At 42.1% G+C, this 22,537-nt stretch overlaps 1 protein-coding gene across 1 annotated transcript; it reads right to left on the minus strand.

Moving 5' to 3' along the window:
* Window positions 1–1,094: 1,094 nt before the first annotated feature.
* GGH (gamma-glutamyl hydrolase) lies at window positions 1,095–20,461 on the minus strand. The gene is made up of 9 exons (XM_042923434.1): window positions 20,261–20,461; window positions 17,015–17,126; window positions 13,034–13,084; window positions 11,664–11,748; window positions 8,603–8,741; window positions 6,207–6,313; window positions 6,035–6,125; window positions 3,672–3,809; window positions 1,095–1,478 (listed from the first exon to the last, which is right to left on the minus strand). The coding sequence occupies exons 1-9, from the start codon at window positions 20,367–20,369 to the stop codon at window positions 1,354–1,356; spliced, it is 957 nt and encodes a 318-aa protein (XP_042779368.1). The 5' UTR covers window positions 20,370–20,461; the 3' UTR covers window positions 1,095–1,353.
* Window positions 20,462–22,537: the final 2,076 nt, after the last annotated feature.

The raw sequence follows: 22,537 nt of genomic DNA on the forward strand, positions 1-22,537 counted from the left end.
AATGGTTTACATTTTCTTATATGTGTGCTCATCACCAATGAAGCCCAGTGAGAACCTTTGGGAGCAAATAGTAGCATTCACAGCGGAAGGAGGGATGATACAGCGTGAGGAATGACACGGTCAGGATTTAGCGTGATTAGGGAACTTCAGAGACAAGGAGATTTCTATCTCAATACAAATGGGCTGGAAAGAACCCTGGCAGGATAACAGTCGCCACCTTTTTCTAGTAGTGAGAGACATGGAATTAGCGAGAAATGGCACATCTGACAAGACTTACCAGAATCTTTCTGCTCACGGATAGAAACTAAATCTGCCACACTTCTCCTAAAATCCCGTGAGCTGACTAAATGTGTTATTCCCTTTCAACCCCTATATTCTGTTTGGATGTATTGCTCAAAGCTTACGGTTTACCTCGGTATCTTCAGATTATTGTCCTTATCTTTCTGAACCTAAAGTCATTCATAAGCTCCTACATCACCTTGCCCAATCACTCTGTTTCCCATGTTTCTACTCCAGCAGCAGCTCTGAAGGACTAAGGAGAACAGAGGCATAGACGCGGTCTGTCAAAAACAGTTCAGAATGTCCTGTCTTCTATTTTTGTTGTCCTCTAGGAATTCCGAAATTTCAGAGTTGGCGAGGGTGTACAGGACTGAGGGATGGAAGAGGGAAGCACAGATTGAGAAATAGATTAAAATGTACCCCCAAAAAATGTTGGGCAGCTTTCAAATTATTTTCCATGGAAACAAAGTTTACTCACCAATAGTCACAAGTATTTACTCATGGCGTACTGTGTTAGAAGTTGTGAGAGAGAAAAAGTTCAAGACACAGGCTCAACTTTCAGGAGGTGTGCAGTGTAACTGTGGAGCTGAAAAGGCAGAAGACGAAATGTATGTATACACACACACTCACACCACACCCTCTCACATACACACTCTCTCACACACTAATACTCCCAAAACTCAAACAATGACTCCCAGTGAACGAGAGCTAAGATTTAAGAAGGGTCTTCAGCAAGGATGGGGTGGATGGTTTGGGGGTGGGGGGGAGTGGGAAGAGGTACTTATTTCTATAATCAACAGGAAAAAAATAAAATATTTGGATTTTCAATGCATTTATTTTAAGTTTCACATAAAATCTTTTCCATGGAATACACTGTGATTTTTTTTATCTGTCTCACTGATTAATTTTCAAATGTGATATAAATATTCAAACACACTAAATGAAGAATCAGAACCAGGAACATTACAGAAAAGGAATCTCTGTGGCTTTCCATTATTGCCATGAGAAGCAAGTTATTGCAACAGTTTAATAGTGGAATTATCCCAAATTCCAGTGTTAACACATGGCAGGCTTTCAATCAAATATATAACTTTGCTGAAATGATGAGGAAATATTTCCAGTATAAACTGGACGGAACTGATAAATCAGTGCTTTATTCTCTTCCACGTCAGATTCAAAATGATGACTGTTTTTCCGAGCTGCAAGAAAAAGAGTGTTCATTTTTAAAAAGTATAAATAATCTTCAAAAGGCTACTTTATAACATGGCTTCCTATAATCAGCATTATTAAGCAGGAAAATACTACCAAAAAAGGAGAAATATCTTACAAGAACTCCCCTACATAATGCAGCATTGATTCATTACCTACCGAAAAAGAGCATCTGTATTTGCCCCGCACCAGATCCAGCGTGGGGCTCCCTCTCCCACTGACTCAAACACTTACAAAGGGCCTACTGTGTGCAAGACTTGCTGCAGGGCCTGGGGACGGAAATATAAACAGGGCAAGGTCCTAGCACGCAAGAAGCCTAGTCTAGTAACCACACAGAATTGTATACTGTGATGTTTTCATGGTCTATCTTCTTGAGATGCTTCAAGAGCGAAGAGAATGGAGATGTTGGCAAAACTGAGGCATACGGAGAAGTGAGAGGCAAGGCAGAAACGGGGATAACAAGGAGGAACACAGAAGTTGGCTGAAGTTTGGGGCGCCTGGGTGGCTCAGTCAGTTAAGCATTGGACTCTTGGTTTCAGCTCAGGCCATGATCTCACGGTTCGTGAGTTTGAGCCCCACACTGGATTCTGCACAGAAGGCATGGAGCCTGCTTGGGATTCTCTCTCTCCCTCTCTCTCTGCCCCTCCCTGGCTCTCTCTCTCTCTCAAAATAAATAAACTTAAAAAAAAATTTTTTTAATTGAAAAAAAAAACCAAAAGAAGGTAGCTGAAGTCTGGGGGCGCCTGGGTGGCTCAGCCAGTCAAGCTTCCGACTTCGGCTCAGGTCATGATCTCCTGGTTCGTGGGTTCGAGCCCTGCGTTGGGCTCTGTGCTGACAGCTCAGAGCCTGGAGCCTGCTTTGGATTCTGTGTCTTCCTCTCTCTCTGCTCCTCCCCCACTCAAAGAAATGAATAAACGTTAAAAGAAAAAATTTAAATTAAAAAAAAAGAGAAAAGTGAGCTGAAGTCTGAATGTGAAGCAGTGAAGGCTCAGACTTTCTCCTAAAGTGAAAATAAATATAGGCTTTGTGGCATTTTTAGAAAGAAGGATATTGGGAAATGAAGATAAAATAAACAGCTTTGCCACGTGATAATGCTGCAACAAACCGCCTACGCCGTTCTCATTTTCTCTGAATATGCAACAGGAAAATGTTACTTGGGATTAGCACTGCACAGGAGACAATTTTTTTTTTTTTTTTTTTAATTCGGAGTTTTTGTCATGAAACTACCCATTCAACTGAACATAATTTTAAACCAGAGAGAACTGAGGAGGTAAGTACTTGACTCATGAGTGTGGCCAGGAGGGCTGATAAAAACATAGGGCAGCTTGGAGACAGGGTGCAAACACAATGGGCTGGAGTTCACGCCTCGCCAGAGTATGCCGTGTCCCTTGCAAGTTGCGTTTGTAGCTCTGTCCCATAGCTGTGTCACTCAACTGGAACCTAAGCATCTACCGCCAAATTCTCAGTTTTACCCATAAATATAACAGCATGAAAATGCCTCTGTGTTTTCATCATGAAAAAGCCCATGAACTTTCTCCAATGTGCCAATGCCTGCAGACAGGCAGCCTTAAAATCACAGACTGATGAGTATGTACTCAATTTATGTAGTTTTCTTAGAAAAATGACATCTAATTCTCAGAGAATGTTAAAATTAAAGCATTATTCCCACAATGACGACTCACAGGGAAAACATTTTTTTTAAAAATCTTCAAGAAAGAAAGAAAAACAAAGAACTCAACAATCTTCATGCTGTTGTTCAAGAATTCAGCACATTTTTGGGGCGCCTGAGTGGCTCAGTCGCTTAAGCATCTGACTTCAGCTGAAGTCATAATCTTGCGGTTTGTAAGTTTAAGAAACACATCGGGCTCTCCACTCTCAGTGCAGAGCCCGCTTCGGATCCTGTCTCCCTCTCTCTCTGCACCTCCCCCTCACCCAAGAAAAATAAAGTAAACATTAAAAAAAAAAAGCTAAGTGCTCTTTAGATTGTATAATTAACTGAAATAACTGTCCTGATTTTATTTGAATGTCTAATATCTCAATTTCAGGGCTTTCCTATGATTTAATCTTTTTTAAAGTTCAACCTATGGAACATCTACAGAGCCAAGAGAGTATAGTAAGTTCAGATGAGGGCAATTTCCTCCAAAGCTACAGTAGACTAATAAAGTTATATACCCGCATATTACCTTCAGCAACAAAGAACTCCGCTAAATAAAACGCCGCCATCACAGCATTCGGAGCATGAGAAATCCCTTCTAACTTCCCCCACTCGTAAGGTGCTTTCTCTGGATGCCACTGGACACCGTATACTGGGTACCTGTACCCTGCATGAAGAACACAAACAAGTAAGTGAGGTGAGAATGCTCTAAGCTGTTACTTACAATTCAGTTATGTTTTACACCCTAGGGAAAACATTATTTTATAATTCACAGTGTCAGGGTAAAATTGCGCTCATTCTCTCAGAGACAAAAGAATTTCAGCTCAGAATGTGAACATTCACAGTACATTTCCCTGGTTTTTCAACCTTTTACAATTTGTAGCATGATTTGCTAGGTAATCAGAGAAGAGTGAAATAGTTGAGCCTCTGAGTATAACCCAGTTAAACAGTCAGGTGCCCGCGCGTGATTAGTGACACAAGTTTCTTCCACAATGGGTCTGTTTTCCCCCTACCTCATGCTGTGTTTTCATTTCCTCACATAACGTAATCATATAAGAATGAACCATGCTGTGCATTTTTGGTGTCCTTTTACATAAGCCAGTTTGTCTCAGCCTAAACTATGTCTCTGTGGAAAGGTTCCTAACTTCATAATTGGTGTTTCAGAGGGGTCATCAGAGGCCACCTGGAAAGTGACTTTGTGGACAGTTAGGAGGTTACCGAGGAGTCTAGGTAGAACGTGGTTAACACAGAAGTCGGCCAGGGCTAAGCTGGATGCAGGGGAGGTAATATTTTCAAGAGGCATTTGGGGAACAGAATGTTGCACACATTTTTTAGATGTGGAGAATGAGGGCAGGAAGTCAAGGACAACATCCGAGTTTCTAACCTGGGATGATTTGGGAAATGCCAATGCTATCATTAAAGCAAAAAAACAGAGGGAGAAAATAGTGTTAAGGAGAAGGTAACAGGTTCAGACTTCAGACTAGGCTGACCAACCTTCCCCACAATTTCCCAGACACTGTTTGTAAACCCTTGGACCTCTGACCTCCCCCAAGAGCAAGCCAGCAAAAAGACCAATCTTTGAATAATAAGAACTATATCCACTTTATTTCAGTTCATTCCACTCCAGGACCCTGGCCTCTCATGTGGCACAGCCTCACTGACTCAAAGACTGTCTACTATTTCTGTAAGTTGTCATGCATTGTCCTTGCTTGCACATTAGTGATTTTTTGGCTTTGACGGCTCGTTTTCCTTAAAGTCTCATCATATGGAAATCCCTTCAAGTCTGGAATAAATGCAGTTTCCTCTGGGGCGCTTAGGTGGCTCAGTTGGTTAAGCATCCGACTTCGGCTCAGGTCATGATCTCACAGTTCATGGGTTTGAGCCCCGTGCCAGGTTCTGTGTTGACAGCTCAGAGCCTGGAGCCTGCTTTGGATTCTGTCTCCTTCTCTCTCTGCACACCCCCCCCCCCACTTGTGCTCTCTCAAAAATAAATGTAAAAAATTAAAAAAAAAAAAAAAGTATTCCAAGACACCTGGGTGGCTCAGTTGGTTAAGCCTCCAGCTCTTGATTTTGGCTCAGGTCATTCATGGTTCATAGGTTCAAGCCCTGCATTGACAGCACAGATCCTGCTTGGGATTCTCTGTCTCCCTCTCTCTCTCTGACCCGATCCCCCAACCCCTTCAAAGATACATAAATTAACCATGAAAACAAGAAAGTACTCCATTTAACTCCCAGGGGTTTCGGCGTGAGTATCCCTACGGTCACTTCCTCAATATACTGGTATCCTCCACTTGCCAGAAGTCCACGTGTGCCACTTCACGGTTATGAGAGACTTACGTTAGTAGAGCAATGGCGTTTCTTCATGAAAGTAAAAGCCCTCTTCGGATTTCTTTCACTTAGCGGAAATAGGTTCTAATGCAAGTCCCTCATAAAACCAAGGTGGCTTTAATGCGAACTTTTGGAATGTGGGGGGATACTCTTTGCTTTGTGCCATTTTGGTTTAAGAGTTTCATAGGAAGGTTCTACTTTGGGATAGTGGGGTATACTTGTGTTTAGGAAGATGCTTTTCTGAATGTGAATCATATTTTTTGTTGTTGTCTGCGGGAGAATCTATCATGGTGCTTAATCTATACCACTGCTAAAAACACAAGTCATTTTCTCCATTTCTATCTTTAGCTACCCTCCCCTTACTCTTTATTTTCCATTTCCCTGACCCCATTCTCGAAGAGGACCCAGGTAAATCACAACTCATTTGGAAAAAGTCGGTTTCCAAAAATGCCCTAGCTTCTATCTTCACACCCCAAAGTAACATGATTTTATAATTCATAAAAGAACTATAAAATGAAAATTAATATATAGAAACATAAGGTTTGTATGTGCCATGATATATACCTTCCATGGTTGAAATAAACTCAGTCTCGCCATCTGTATTTGTAGTTAACACATTGAAAAACTTCTTTAACTTTTCATTCATCGTAAAATTCTAGAGTATAAAAATAAAACAAAATAATTACTTCTGTAGTTAATCTAAATGCATTAATTTCATTGTTAATTAATGTGATACCGTCATGGAGAGGCTCCACTTGTGGAAATTTGCAGTTAGAGGTTCCAGTGATAATGACATCAACAAGTCATCAGGAAAATTCTGGAACATTCTGCTCTGGAATGCACCTGAAATAATTTAAGCACAAGAGAAATGATTTAAACACAGGCAAAATAAAATCCACCAAAGTCACTGATCTAACAGCCAAAAAGAGGCCATTATTAAGACATAATCAAGATGCCTAGTTGATAAGCAAAACACATCATTTCCACATATGTTTTCTGGGCAAGCACAAAATGAGTTTAACACACAAATTCAAATATGTTCTATAATCAAGTATTTTTCTTACAGAATTGTAACATGAATAACTAAAATCCTTCCAATATTATCATTATCAGGCTGGCCATAGAGTAAGCAGAGAATTTTAACTTGAGTTATCTTGAAATCAGGTACAGTTTACCACACGAACATATTTTTGTTCTCTCAGGAAATGATCCAGAACTTTCAACATATTTTTAAAGGTATCTGGACTTTAAAAGGTTTAAAAATACCAACAATGTAGGGGTGCCTGGGTGGCTTAGTCGGTTAAGCATCTGACTCTTGATTTCAGCTCAGGTCATGATCTCGAGGTTCATGGGTTCGAGTCCCACATCAGGCTCCACGCTGATAGTGCAGAGCCTGCTTGGGACACTCTCTCTCTCTCTCTCTCTCTCTCTCTGCCTCTCCACCATTTGCTCTCTCTCTCTCTCAAAATAAAAAAAAAAAAAAAAAAAAAAGGAACACCAACAACGTAGAAAAGAACATTGACCAGGCCAAGAAATCTCTACTCGGTAAAGAGATCAGAAAAGAGCAGTTTACCTCACACCAGGCTCTGGAGTCTGATGCATAAACTCAAACACCAGCAAAAGGATAAAAAAGTTCTGATGATATGCAAGGCCCTGACGCCAGCTCTCCCTAAATGAAGCCTCTCACTCAGCATGCTAATGGCTTCCATGAGAATCCCTGCACCTCAGATAATAAAAATGCACTCAGGTAAGGCACTCTTCATTTTTTTTATAAACTGGGTTCTCACCACACACATCCAAAATAGATTGACCTAATACATGTGCTTCCCACAGAGCTCTTACGATGACTAAGTGAGATAATGTGAGAAAGAACTTTGAAAAATATAGAATATTCGATGGGTTCTATGTATAAAACTACTGCTTTCCATCCAAAATCCTTATGAGAACAAGATAGCAGACGGCACTCAACTCTGAGGCTCCAGAGATCAGATAACCTACAAGAATCATTACGTAGTTACACAGAGTGGTATGACAAAGAATTTGCCTGGTTCTGTGCCCTGAGTTCCTGACAGCTTCTAAAACTCTCAGAATTTCCTGAGAAATAGGAGAGTCTCCGTAATGCTAATGAGGTGACTCCTGGTGGGGCCCTAGGCAGCTTCAAGACGAGGCTGGTCATCAGAAAGGTCAACCACATGACTAGAGTAGGTTAGGACTTTGAACCAGCCTGACTTCCGGGGACGGAAGGGAGACTGGAGATTGAGTACAGTCACACAGCCCATGATTTAATCAATCTTGCCTTCGCAATGAAACCCCAGGAAAAAATTCCTGACATGCCAGGAGGGTGATGTGACTCAACAGGGAGAGGACACAGAGGTTCTGCACTCCCTCCCCAGATGTCACCTTGTGTGTATCCTTTATAATAAAAGTTAGCGCAGACACAGCACCTTCCTGAGTTCTGAGAGTCATTCTTGTGAATTACTGAACCTCAGGAAGGGTCATGGGAATCCTCAAAATTGTGGCCAGTTGGCGAGTAGTGTGGGTGGCCTTGCGGATGTGACTTATGGCTGGTGTATCTTGAAATAAGGGCAGTCTAGCTGGGGAGATAACCTTTAACTGGAGGCTGAGCTAACTCCGGGTGGTCAGTACCAGAATCGAACTGCAGTACACCACAGCTGGGATTCAAACAGAGTACACGGCCAAGGGAACAGTGCTGTACTATAATAGTTAGAGCTAACATTTACGAGACTTGTATTGAAAGCGTTTCACACAGTACCTGGAAAGCAGCGTCTTGTTCAGTCCTCACAAATGACCATAAGAGGAAAACCCTTAAAATCAGGAAATGAAAGCCGAGAGAGGCTAAGCCATGCCTCAAGGCAAACGCGACAAAGTAGGACTCAAACCCAGGCCCGACCTCAGAGGTCTTAATCACACACGGTCCCAGGAGCACTACAGGCAATGAGGGCTTCTCCAGCCATCTTCACAGCTCAGTACAAAAGCGATCATCCACATCATCAGCTTGTGTAAATCATGTAAGAATCAGTAAACATTATGAGCATTTCCGACGTGGAGATGTGCTACTTACGAATCCTGCCCAGGTAATATCTTTTAAAGGCTGGAAAAGACAGTACTCACCTTTGGTGAAGTTGAGCGGCATCGTAACTCCTTCCGTTTTCGTGAGCGTTAATAAGCACTCCCCACTAATCAGATACGAAAGCTCTTCAAATCCAAGGCATGTGCCCCACACAGGAAAATAGTCTCCATCATCGAAACTCTTTGCAGAGTGGAAGAGAAAACTAAGCTTATTCAACTTTTCGAAACAAAAATTATACATTTGGTTTGTCATGATGAGACAGGCACGTCATGCATGGGTTTCTAAAGAACTTTCCAGGATCCATAAGTAGGCTAGGACTTCATCTTTCCTCAGACCAAGCTCCTATATAATAATTCAGGTTGAGTCAAACTACCTAACCTCACCTGCGCCGGGAAAAAGACTGACATCTGCCAGGCGGCTACTAACCAACACAAGTAACAATCAGAGACTGCAACCACCAAAGGTAATGCTAGATAAACGCCCATTTATACATCTTCTACAAATCTTGTTGCTTTGGATGATTGTCTGGTTGGAACACACTCTGAAGTCCCTCCTCCATTCTAAGCATTTATAGTAATAGCTGCATGATTTAAATCAGATTTAAATCAGGGGAAGCTATGATCTGGAAGGGAAGGAATGAATGGTCAGTAAGAATAAGGCCAAGCAAAAGTGAAAGAAATTTGCATAAAGTGAAAGTTGCCAACTAAAGAAGTACAAATGTATTGAGCTTCTTCAAAAGGAGTCACAACAACTAGCATGGATGGGGAGAAAGTTTTCCAGCAACTCCATTTTTTTGGCTAAGGAATGATTAAACCCATATGTACTGATATTACCAACATGCGTTTTGCAACTTTTCTAAAAGCAGTGATTTTCCTGCATACATTGTAAAATATAACCTAACAGTCACTCATTTTAAGTGAGGAAATTGTTAAGGTTTCCCCTTTTTTTTTTTTTCCTGTTCCTCGCTAAGAAAAATACAGATTTACATTAATTCCTATACTTTCCATCCCAAGGTAGGATTTCTAACACTTTATATGCAGGTCTGGCAAATTTTATTTTTAGAAGCTAGAGTTGCATACATCAAGTTGAAAGGTCATACTGCATCTATAGTAAACACAAAAGAGGGCTTAACTGTTCTGTGTCCATAAGTACCAAATTAACTTCTCGGCTAAATGTTAAGTCCTTGCTTGCTGGGACCACATCTTTTATTTTTTGTGGATCCTCCACAAAGCCTAGCAGAGCAAAGGACACAGAGTAGCAGTGAACAGATCTAACAGACTTCGCTTCTCAAGGCTTCTTCAGGGAGGGCTTTGTGGATCCCAGGAGCTGTAGCTAAATCAGTTCAAGGTGGCTGAGCTATTTTCCTTTGCTTTGAAATCTTCAGGTAGCTAATTACATTTTAAAAAGTAGACTTTCAGGGGGCACGTGGGTGGCTCAGTCAGTTAAGCACCTGACTCTTGATTTTGGCTTAGGTCATGATCTCATGGTTCGTGAGTTCAAAACTGCACATCAGGCTCTGCACTGATAGTGCAAAGTCTGCTTGGGATTCTGTCTCCATCTCTGCCCCTCCCCTGCTTGCTCTCTATCTTTCTCGCAAAATAAATAAAAGCAAACTTTACAAAAAAAGTAGACTTTTGGATCTTATGGATTATGTGTTTCCTTTTTTTTTTTTTTTTAATTGAACAAGCTAGTTACATGAGTCCCGTATGCAAAAGGAAAAATGACTACTTTATAATGTCCATATGTATTTCCCAAATGCATTTTAAATCACTCACATTACAAAGTGTCCACTTTGTTCACTTTTTTAAAAAAATATCCACTGAGCATGTACTAAGTACATGGTAGCATGTGATATGAAATGAGGAACACCTCAAAAGGTGCTAGAACTGTGAAATCTGAAGAGACGTAAGTAGCTAACCTCAACATAGTCTGTCTTCTGAAATATAAGCTCCTGAAGGTCACAGATCCTGTCATATTGCAGAGTTGGAGCTAAGTAAATGTTTGAACTATTCTACAACAACACACTCTAAAAGTTAAGAGGGAGTGGGACACCATTCCAATTGGAGTTGGCAAAGCAACTTCTACAGAAGGGGAGTAGCACCTTAGTCTGGAAACACAGCCAAACTGTGCACTGGGGATAGAATGGAAAGAAACAGACTAAACCAATTTAAAAGTAAGAGGACACAGGGGCGCCTGGGTGGCTCAGTCAGTTAAGTTTCTGACTTCAGCTCAGGTCATGATCTCAAGGTTCCTGAGTTCGAGCCCCGCATTGGGCTCTCTGCTGTCAGCATGGAGCCCGCTTAGAATCTCTGTCCCCCTCTCTGCATCTCTCTCTCTTAAAAATGAATAAAACATTAAAAAAAAAATTTTTTTAAGTAGGAGGACACAGAACATATGCTAGGAATACCAACCTGGCTTCAATTATGTGCATAAGGAAAAGCTGGAAAAGTGGGGCTGTGGACACACTACATGTCTTGACCCAAAGACTATGATAGGCTACAGATTACCTAGCCTAACCATTAAAAGTCTTTAAGCAAGTATCTCGGATGCTAAAGGCAGTTCTTTTAGGGAAATGTTTAAGGGCCGGGGGAGATACCAGGGCCAGCAAGATTATAGTTCAGGAGAGAAACAGTAAAGATCTGAAGTATGGTGCAAACGTGGGCTCAGTGTGAGACATCAGAAAGGAATCAAGAGGCTTTGGTGCCTGGTGACACTGTGGAGTCTAAGGTAACCGTTCAAGGTCAAATAGGACGGAGAGGAGCTTTCAAGAGGAGATGACAATTAGTAACATACGAACAATGCCTGGTTCACAAGACACAAAACAGCTTACTAAGCCCACATAAGGACCTGGATCATATTAATGAGCACCGGCATAGAGGGCCGGTCTGCGAGACTCTGGTTCCCTGGACCAGCCAGAACTAAATGAAGAACACAGAAAACAGGTGACAGCTGCCACGAACTTTGGAGCTGGCAGCTCCAAAGGTAAAGCGGGATGAGCCAGGGAAATCGTGAAGGAAGTACCACCACACGCTTAAAAAAGCATTATCCCCACGGAAAATTACAAAAACCCATCTGGTATAATAAACGATGAACAATATCTACCTGTATGGCCAAGTTGTAAAATTTTTTGGCTGCGAGGGCATAACCTGACTTCTTGAGATTCGCGCTTCCTCCAGGGAAAAGGATCCTGAAACGACATAAAAGTGGGTGCATTTCAACCTCACGCCCCACTGAAAATAAACTCTTTTTACTTTAAAACAAATTTTGCCTTAGGGCACCTGGGTGGTTCAGTCGGTTAAGCGTCCAACTTCGGCTCAGGTCATGGTCTCCTGGTTCAGGCCCCTTGTCGGGTTCCAGATTCTGTGTCTCTCTCTTTCTCTGCCCCTCCCCCGCTCGCACTCTCTCTGTCTCTCTGTCTGTCTCTCTCTCTCAAAAATAAACATTAAAAAAAATTTTAAATACATTTTGCCTTACCACATAAGTAACAGTATCATTAATGAAAGAAACTACAGCAAAAAGATAAAATATTTACACTCCCACACATTCACAAACTGCCGTAGTTAATACTTTTGTGCATATTCTCCTGCAATTTCTTCAATAAACAAGTTTATTTTTGAGATAGAGTATAGACAAATTAAGGATAAATAGGCAGGGGAGGGGAGGAGAGTATACAAAACTAGAAATCAAGTCGAGATAAAATTCCAGGCACAGCTAGGTTTAAATTCAGGGGATCAGTGATGGCAAAATCAAATGCAGGCTCATAATCGTGAATTGGTTTTGGCTCATAGAGAATTACTTTTAATCCTAAAGAACAAACTGGTCATAAAAATATACATGGGCTAGAAGCAAATATCCATGAGAATTTAATTTTTTTTTCATTTTTTTAAGTTTATTTATTTTGAGAGGGAGAGAAAGAGAGTGAGCAAGCAGGGGAGGGGCAGAGAGAAAGGGAGAGAGAAAATTCCAAGCAGACTCCATGCCTCAGCACAGAGCCCGAGGCAGAGCTCGAACTCATGAACCGTGAGATCATGTCCCGAGCTGAAGTCGGACACTCAAACAACTGAGCCATTCAGGAGCCCCTCGAACTACCTTCTGAAAGATCACCAATTCCAATCCCCAGACTTAGAACTTCTAAATCCCCTGACCAGGCAGTATGCCATGCCATTCAAAGTGGCTTCAATACATTAAAGACAAGCATTAAAGGAACAAAGATTATGTGACACTTAAGGAAAAAAAAAAAAAAAAAAAAAAAGACCTAAATGTATCTACTATGTAGCATTTATTTCTTAGGCCACTTCCAGTCTGCAGTACTTTTTCAACTCTCAACAAAACGATTCCTAAAACGGAATTCAGAAAACTACCATTACACCACTAAAAGATAGTTACATTGAAACATGTATCCTTTTATGTATTTTTGCAAAAGTAGATGACCTCCACCTCATTCCCTATATCAAATCAATGCTTCAACTTACCCATTAATAGACCGGAAAAGCCTTTCATACTCTTCTTTGGTAAGATCAGGTCTGAAAACAACAAAAACAATTATAAAACATCCATTTCCAAAACTTAAAGAAAAAAGACTGAAAATAAAGTCCCCACATTAATTTAAAAAAAAAAGAAAGAAACATAATTCTTAAATGCTAGGCAATATCTCTCTCCCTTCCTAGAGATATTTTTTCAAACTACATGAAAATCACATATTGTAAGTATACCCTGTGTTGCTAATCAGACAAGTAAATGTGTTTTCATGTGGTCTCAATATAACTTAATATTGTGAAGTGTGTGTTAGTATGTAAAACTTTAAAGACCATGAGATTTGGGCACCAGTAATTTCTCTGTTAGCTGGAAACTATCAACAACACGTAAGGATACTCAGTAGTTTTATATAAAGACTAAATAAAAAGATTTATGAATATGCCTACCTTAACTACAGGCAGTTTGGGCAGATAAAAAACAACACATATAAATGCCAAGTCCCTTCTTCATCCCACCCCCACCACTAACTGCAAAGATCTGGAGACCACTGTGTTTTCAAAAGTCAGAAGAGTTCCGACCTAGGGACAGACTACATGTACACCACTGTAGACCGGTGCAATTTGCCCAGGTAATTATTCTGAAGCTCCCTTCATCAGACCTCACGTAAGGGTTCCTAACATCACCACGTTATTGACGATTTTACCCCCTTCTCCAGAGAAAAGTGATGGGATTAATCTGTGAAAATTTAGTTAGGTCATAGTAAAATGGGTTTTGCTCTTCCAAAAGTTCACAAAATGCAAGAACAAGAGAAGAGAGCATCGTGATTACGAAATTCCTGCAACAGCTTTCCTACGTTAAGCAGTCTTCTGGTTCTATAAGAGAATAACAAGACATAACGCCCTCTCAATCAGCCACAAAAGTGGGTTTCTGATCAAATGTCAACCACAGTCCATTTCTGCCCCAGGGAAAGTTTAAGGAACAGTTAGAACACCTCTCCCATTATTAAACACACTTATGATGCCCGGAACTTGGCTGTGCTTTGTTGTGCTGGGTTTTTCTCAAAGTCCAAATGAGCCTTGCCAGTCCGGGTCTCTTTAGAAGTTCATAATAATCCTCCTCCCAGCAGAGAGCTACAAAGCAGTGGGTGATATTAATGGTGCCTACCATTATCTTAGATGAAGGATACATGGGCAAGTGGCCCTGACTTGGGAAGCAGCAGGGAGATGAAACGTGAGTCCGCATTCCCAGCACCCTGCCAGTCCAATCTCCCCAGACTGTGCCAGTGACAAGGGAACCGAACAGTCAGGACCCAGAATCTTCCCCATGGATGTTTAAACCAGGACAGACAGTCCTCACAGGAATGGATTTAGATCACTCAGCTACATTCCAGGGACTTCTACCAACTAGCCATGCATGCTGGTTTCAGTCATTTCATTAATTCTAAATAAATGGCTCCCATATTGTGCACGACCGAATTTCTGGACCCAGGTAATCACTTTTAAGGGGCTTAATTGTTGGGGGAAGGAGGGGAGGAAGTGTCATGAACTCAAGTGCCTCAGAGACCAGACAGCAAAAACAGGCCAGGTCATATTCTCTGAATATAGATGTTGCTTGCATGTTGTGATACTTTCTGGAAACGAAAGACCTTCTCAATAGGATACGAACTAGTTTGCTCTCTCGTTAACTAAAAGAAAACGGCTTAAGCCTGATAATGATGGTGGATGACACAGTTTCAGTGGCACAAAGAGGAGTGACAGGCCTTGTTGCCAATGTTGTTTTATTTGAAGTCAGCTCCATATCATTATCTTGGCGGGGGGAGAGAAGGAGGCCAGAAATTCAGACTTTCATGAAGGCTTCTGACTTGTAAATGTTTAAAAATGTTACAAAACACTGTGTGAACAAAACAAATTTTTAAATCAAAAGGGGCCAATGCTACCCTTCAGGAGGACGCTGATCTTGGGTTCCACCAGTGGGGATTTAGCATAACCTCAGGGCACCAGGCACCTGAGAAGGCAGAAGGACAACAAAGACAAACCCCTTTACCTATTCCGGAATTTTCCTTGGGTCTTCCATCCTCCTCCCTATCCCTTCTAAGCCACGGAAGTTGACCCCCAGCATCCCAAATGTGGAAATAAACTCAACCTTATCAGTGTGGCCACTTCAGTCCCATTCTCCATTAGGCAATCCTCTGTAGGTCACTCTGGAAATTTAGCTGCCATGGATCACATTGCTTTTGTAGGACTCTATGATTCTAATTGCGAGTGATACACCTTAAAATGAACTTCGGGAACCCAACCTGGAAATTAAGCTATGTGCTGACAGTCACACTTTCAGTGACTCCGTCATAAATGCCAGTATTCTGTTCCCAGTCATCAGGTTTCAAAACTTCCTCAGTTTCAAAACTTCCCCAAGTTTCAAAACTTCCCCCGTTTCAAAACTGGTCATTCTTGACTATTCCTCCCTGTGCCCTTTCATTCTATTAGTCATCAAATCTTGTTGATATTTTTAGAGAACGTTTACCCATCAGTCCTACAGCAAGCACTGCTCTAAGCCAAGCCTGCATCACTTCACACATAGCCTACCTCAACGGTCTCTGAAGTCGTCTACCTGCCTCGTGTCTCTCCTACCTCCCATCCAGGTGATCAGCACTAATGTCCTAAAAAACCACTTGCAGAGAAAGCTTCGGTGATGAAAACATTGAAACTCTGTTCTGAAGACTCTCTAAAGCCTCCTCGGCTCTAAAACTCTGGTGTTGGGGCGCCTGGGTGGCTCAGTCAGTTAAGCAGCCGACTTCATCTCAGGTCACGATCTCGCAGTTTGTGAGTTCGAGCCCCGCATCGGGCTCTGTGCTGCCAGCTCAGAGCCTGGAGCCTGCTTCGGATTCTGTGTCTCCCTCTCTCTCTCTGCCACACCCTGCCCCCTGCTTGCTCGCTTTCTGTCTCTCAAAAAAATGAGTAAATGTTAAAAAAAAAAAAAAAAAAAAAAAAAAAAAAGTAAACTCTGGTATTATCTAGGTTCCAAATAAGATCTCACTTGAAAAAATTAGATCTGCTACTAAAAACTGAAAGACAAGTGCCAAAGTGAAAGGGGTAGAGGCACTTAAACGTAAAAGGTTAAGCAAGAAGATGACCCTCATGAAGCTAAACATAAAGCCATGTTGTGGTACAACTCTCTCAGCTGTAATGCTTGCATTTTCATTATTAGTGTTTTATTTGAAGAGTAGCTTTCTTTGTTACAACTTTTTAACGTAAAATTAATGACAAAAACAGGTTTCCCAAAGCAAACAGCTGTGTTTTATGTGTGAAGTCGCTTATGATGGATAGGTAAGAGTGCCAGAAGATTGTAAAATACACTAATTTGGGGTGAAAAAATATTATAGATACTTGTAAGGTTTTGTTAAAAAATTCAGTTCTTTCCAAATCAAAATATGACATAAGTCATTTTAGTCTTACTAGGCCATCATATCACCAAAAGTAATGTAGCTCCTTTAAAACTGTAATAATTGTAATTTATACTGAATAATTGTAATTCATATTGTAATTTATGCTGTATTAGTCATTCACAAACATTAAAACAGAGTGTGAAGGTATTTTAAAAGTCATCTTCTAAAAACCTCTTTTATTCCCCAAGTGTTCCCGTATCCTAATATGATGGAATAAAGCTGGTTAAGTTTTAGATCCTTTTACTCCATTACTTTCCAAATACCACCTTTTCCGGAGTATAGGAAACTGTCATTTTGTTCTTTACCGAATGCACAGGACAGACTTCTAATAGCTTGGCAAATACAGCTTTATTCACACTTTAAACAATTTAATGAGAGACCCTAAGCATTAGATTTGTGGCAAAAATCAGGTGCAACGTTGCCACGTTTAAATGATGCAATCATAGCAAAGGAAACATGAATTTTTGAGATAGACGATAATTCGCAATAAAGCAGGAGTTTTTTCCTTGTATGGTGTAAAAATATTGGATCATACCTTATCGGTACTACTCTTGCACCTGCAGACTCCAGATATTTTACATAGGATGCAGCAATATAGTATTTTCCCAGGCTTTTCATTTCCTTACTGCACGTTTGCATTAATACTCCTAAATTACAAAAAGAGAGAAAGAAAGGGTGGGGAGAAAACAGTTTTAGTTTCAAGCAATTTCCTCTTTTTCTTACTCAGAAACGGAAGCATATCAGAGTAAAGATACCACTACCTTACTTGTTTAATTACCAGAATGAAACACCAAGCTTCCTCTATAAGTGCATCCATAAACTTTGAGAAAAGAGCAAGAGGAGGCTGATAGGAGTTTCAAGTAGCAGCCTCTTTCTCACCTCAGTTAGGGAGACCAAATGAGCCCCAAAGCAGGTTTACAATAGCACCAGCCTCCTTCACACAACCCAGAATCAATCTCACATCCTTAAATCTAGAAGGAGGCCTCTCCCCTCCCATACACACTCAAAGACACATTGTTTCCTTGACAATAAAGCAGTGGAAATATACCTTCTTTCCACATAGCTCCAGAATCAGCAACACTATGGAAATCTAAGCAACCAGCATCTTGGCTGATTACAATACCTTCTTAAAAAGCCTGTCTGTATCCCTTCTTAAACAACCCGCAACAACTCCAATCTATTCTCCACGTGGAAAGAGATCCGATCGTATCACCATTCAGTCATCCATTTCTTCATTCAGTACGTTACTGGATCATAATATTTACCAGGCACTGAACTAGGTGCTGGGGACACATGAATGAACAAAACACAAATCCCTCCCTTGTGGACTTTAATCCTAGTGTGCGGGAGGGAGAGAAGAGAGGACAAATAACTAACAAGATAAAAGGTTATAATATAAAGTCTGATGGCTGGTGGTAAATGCTAAGGAGAAAAAGTAGAGCGGAGTAAGAAAGTGTGTGTTGGAGAGGGGGAGGAGTTGGTCCCATCTATCCAGAGGTCCCATCTAGCCGGTCTCTTATATATGACGGCCAGGTAAATCCTCCCTGAGGATCCTCCCTTTCTGAGAAGGCAGAACATGACATTTGAGCCGCGGCTTCAGAGAGATGAGGGAGAAAACCATAGGCAAATATCTGGAAGAAAAAGGATCCAGGGTGTGGGAATAGCATGTGCAAAGGCCCTGAGTCCAGTGGGCGCCTATCACATCGCAAGGAGTCCATATGATTAGAGCCCTGTTTAAGTTTCTCCTTGTTTAAGCCACTGGGTCCCTAAACTTTCATAAACTCTGTAAGACCCTGTGTGCTCCGCCCCACCTCCCACCCAGGCTGCCTCTTATCACTGAAACCTCAGCCCCAGAAAGCTACTGGCATCCAGTATACAGCAAAACATGTCTGTTTGGAGAACACGGTATCACTCGCTGCTTCACCACCTGGCATACCTTCACAGTCTCTGTGGGCCACCTGACTGGAAGGGCTCCCTGTATCAATCACTTCTGTATTCCCAGCTTCTTGCAAAAAGTTGTCAGGCACTCAGTGGACATGTGCCCAATACCAGAATGTGTTCACTAGGACTGTCTTCCTTGTTGTGGACAGGCAGGATTATTTCCACTGAGAAAAATGAACTGTGGTAGGGAAAGAATTCGGGGGTGTCATCGGAAATGGGAGAATAGAATGGTACAAGGCAGGCAAGGTGAGGTGCCATAAAAAAGGGTCTGGGACAGGTGAACATAAGTACCAAGAAGGGGAAAAGTATATTAGAACAGGTGAGTTCCACCGTCTTCTCCCCTGCCCTGCCCCTTTACCCACATATTCACTTTTCCCATCTATGGGGGGAAGCTCAGGTCGCACGTAAGTCCCTCAACATGTAAGTCCCCCCAGATTCCACCCATACTTTAAGACCATCTCACAACGTTTGTGATTTCCTCGTCTTTGAATCCTTTGCACTTCCGCATTCAATGTCTTGCACACAGTAGGTGCTCAGTTATTTTGTCTTAATTCATGTGACCAAAAGCAGACTCTCCCTTTTTTCTATATTTAACCCTGAATTACCACTGTTTCTAGGAGAGGGAAAAGAGTCCCCCTCTTTTTCCTTTTTGCCTCCTCTGTGTACTCACAATTCTCAACACACTACATAGAATTTTATTTTGAGTTAATTCTCCTGGGAGACTCTAACCACCATTTTATGAAACCACCCAATTTATGAAATAAGGCATTCCAAGTTCTAAATATTGATATGAAACCCATTTGAGGGGCTCCTGGTTGGCTCAGTCAGTTAAGCGACTGACTTCGGCTCAGCTCATGATCTTGCGGTTTGTGAGTTAGAGCCCCGCGTCGTCCGGCTCTGTGCTGACAGCTCAGAGCCTGGAACCTGCTTTTCTGATTCTGTGTCTCCCTCTCTCTCTGCCCCTCCCCTGCTCATGCTCTGTCTCTCTCTGTCTCGAAAATAAATAAAAACATTAAAAAAAATAAAAACATCAAAATGTGAGCACTACTAGTATATATGAAAAAATACTCATTTACTTTCTCTTTAGTTACAGAATATGCTGTTCCTCTTCCCGGAAGATAAAAGAGTTTGAATGGCATAATACTACCTCGAAAATAAAGTCAATCTTAATTGTCTGACACAAATTGCTTTTGGTAAATTTTACTTCTAGGCTGATTGATGTTTCCTGGATAGCTTTCTCCTTCCCTGCCTTGAATGTCTGTTTGGGCAAGGCAAACTGATTTTACTCTTCTTAAAACATAAATTAGTTGAAAATGAAAAATTAGAAGCTTCACTTTCACACAGAGTAGAACTGACATTAGGGTTCTACTAGCCACTGCTGCCCTCCGGTGCTGCAGAATGACAAAAATCCAAACTATACCATAATTTCTTGATTATCTGGTCAATTCGATTTTTGTATGTATAATGCATTGTACCTTGAAACAACGCCCTCGCTCCGTGAAGCTGTAATAAACATAACGCATATACAGTTTGTTGAGTTAGTAGAAATTCCTAGCTATGTACGAAAAAGAAAACAATCCGCAGGATTCTTCCCAGCGCACCCTCCTCCCCTCCAACTTCAAGAGCCATACGAGTTTGAATCAGCAGGCAGCAGCAATATTTCGGCACGATCCAAACGGCGTCTGGGCTCGGCTCTTACTCGTGCTACAAATGAAGGCACCCAACGTAACCCTGGACTCGGGTATTTCCAAACCGGGACGCAGCAGCTGGAGCCCAGCGGCGGGAAGTGCCAAGGACGGACACCCGGCCCCAGCCCGCGGCTCCCGCCCAGCCTTCTTACCGATGATGGGCTTCTCGGAGGTGGAGGCGCGAGGAGCGCACAGCCCGGGGCTGGCCGCCCAGCACAGGAGCAGGCTCAGCACGCACAGCAGGCGCTCCAGGCTCGCCATCGCGCCCGCCGCCTCCCGCCGCCTTTCAAAAGCACAGCTGGCAGGACACCAGAGGCTGCAGCCGCGGCGACAGCGGCGGCGGGGTGGGTGGTCCCCGGACCGCGCGGGGGCGGCGGGCTGGGGCGGGGCTCCGCCGCGGAGGCCTGTGGGAAATGCAGTTCCGGCGCGCGCGGCGGCCGCGGGGCCTGCGCGGAAGGTTCCGGGGGCGCAGTCGCCGCACGCGTCCCCTTGCTCGGCCCTCGCTCCGCTGCTTGCGACCCCGCGGCCGGTGCGGAGACACCGGAAGCTGCTCTGCGGGACCGGGGTGGACGGAATCCTCCTTTGCACTGTTCTATGGATGTGACCTTCAGTCCCGGGTAAGGGAGCCCAGGCTCTCAAAGGGGAACCTGCCAGTCTCCGCCAGACCGAGTCTTGTAACCAAGCAGGAAGCGGGCCCGGCGAGAGGTTGAGAATTCGTCTGAGAACTTTGCGCCAACCATCGCTGCCGCCTGAAAGGCCAGACGTTGACTTTAGGAATGCTGGCAGCTGGGTTGGGCACTCCAGCGTTCCGTGGAAGGATAGACTGTGACTTCAGAGGTAATTTCCACATCCTGCTCTGTGTTTTCAGGGTCCAGGCAGCCTAAGGAAACAAAGGGAAGAGGGAAGGACGATGGATGTGAACACGTTCCCAGGCGCGTGGCCTCAGCTCCGAAGTGGGTCAAGGAGGGGCCACCCCCTGGCATCCCCTGCAAAGGGGCACGTCCCCTTCACTGTTAGCGTCAGCCACAGACTTGCCGGCCCTACGCACAGGGCCAGAAATGATCACTTTGGCTCCTGGGCATTAAAAGTATTTTGTGTCTGTTTAAAATTTCAGAAGAGATTTAGAATCAACTAGGGTGGGAAACTAGGTAAGAGACAGAAACCTTTTGCTTTTTGTACGAACACCCAAATACGAAGATATGGTTTGTACTGGGTGCAAGTGCCCAACTCCAAGGGCCAAATTAAATTCAGAATAAAATTCTTGAGTGTTGAAAGTCTATGCAATCAGTACTGAACATTGAGGATGCAAAGGTGAATTGGACAATGACTTTTTTACAGGAAGTTTGCAGTTTCTTAAGGAGAAAAGACAGGACCAGAACACAACTTGTGGAGAGAGCAAGAATATAGTTTTGGCGTGTTTCAAGAAGAGTGAATGCAATAAATTATCTGGTTCGACAAGAAAATAGTGCTCCTGTAGAAGGGTGTGGTGAAGAGATAAACCCAAAGGATGTGGTTAAAGACACTATGAAAGGCCTTAAGTGCTCAGCTAGTTTTGAGCATAATTTTTGAACAGAGGAGGAGCCTTGGTGAATATGAATTTGAGGTGTCGGAGAGGTAACCATCCGCAGAGGACAAATTATTACCTGGCATGATACACAAAAAATAAACTCCATATAGATAAGAATGTGAATGTGAAAAGCAAAATATACTTCGATGAGAAAACATAGGAGCATATGTTCATGACTTTGATGGCAAATGTTAATGGAGCAAAATAATAGATTTGACAGTGCTATAATTTTGAAACTTTTATGTGACTTTAGGAAAGTTAAAGATAAGGCACAAACTTGGAAAATATATTTATAAAATATAGAATTTTAAAAGTTTGTTTCTAGAATATACAAAGAACTAAAATCAATAAGGACAGCAGCCCAAAAGAAAATTAGGGAAAGACTATGAAAAGATAAACCAAACCCTCAGTAGTCATTGGAGAAATAAAAATTAAGATAATATGTCACATCCATCAGATTGGCAAGAATGTAAACTTTGAAATAATAATTAAAGCATGTAGAAAATGAGAATTCTTTAACACTCCTATTAGACTTGTATTATTACAACCATTATTGAGAGCAGTTAGGCAATATCTGGTAAAGGTAAAGTGGCATATATTCTGTAAACCAGCACTTTTCAAAGAGGTATACGCCCTAGAAAATTCCTTGCATGTGTGAACAAAAACATAGATACAAATATGTTCTTTGCGGCATTTTTTTTTTTTGGTAATATTGAAATACTGAATGCAATGTAAATGACCTAGAAAAGAATGGATAGTAAATTGAAAAAGTAATAGACTATTAGGAAGAATGAAAAATCAATGCATTGGAGCTGCTTGGCTGCTTATGAACAGAGATAAATCTCTATTAATGAGAGATAAC

Source organism: Panthera leo, chromosome F2 (genome assembly GCF_018350215.1).
Source record: "Panthera leo isolate Ple1 chromosome F2, P.leo_Ple1_pat1.1, whole genome shotgun sequence".
Lineage (NCBI taxonomy): Eukaryota > Metazoa > Chordata > Mammalia > Carnivora > Felidae > Panthera > Panthera leo.

Coding starts and splice junctions, on each gene's coding strand:
- GGH (XM_042923434.1), bottom strand. CDS start 20,369: ATGGCGAGCCTGGAGCGCCTGCTGTGCGTGCTGAGCCTGCTCCTGTGC. Junction 17,127..20,260: donor CTCCGAGAAGCCCATCATCG/GTAAGAAGGCTG, acceptor TTTGTAATTTAG/GAGTATTAATGCAAACGTGC. Junction 3,810..6,034: donor GTTTATTTCAACCATGGAAG/GTATATATCATG, acceptor TTCTTCATGCAG/GGTACAGGTACCCAGTATAC.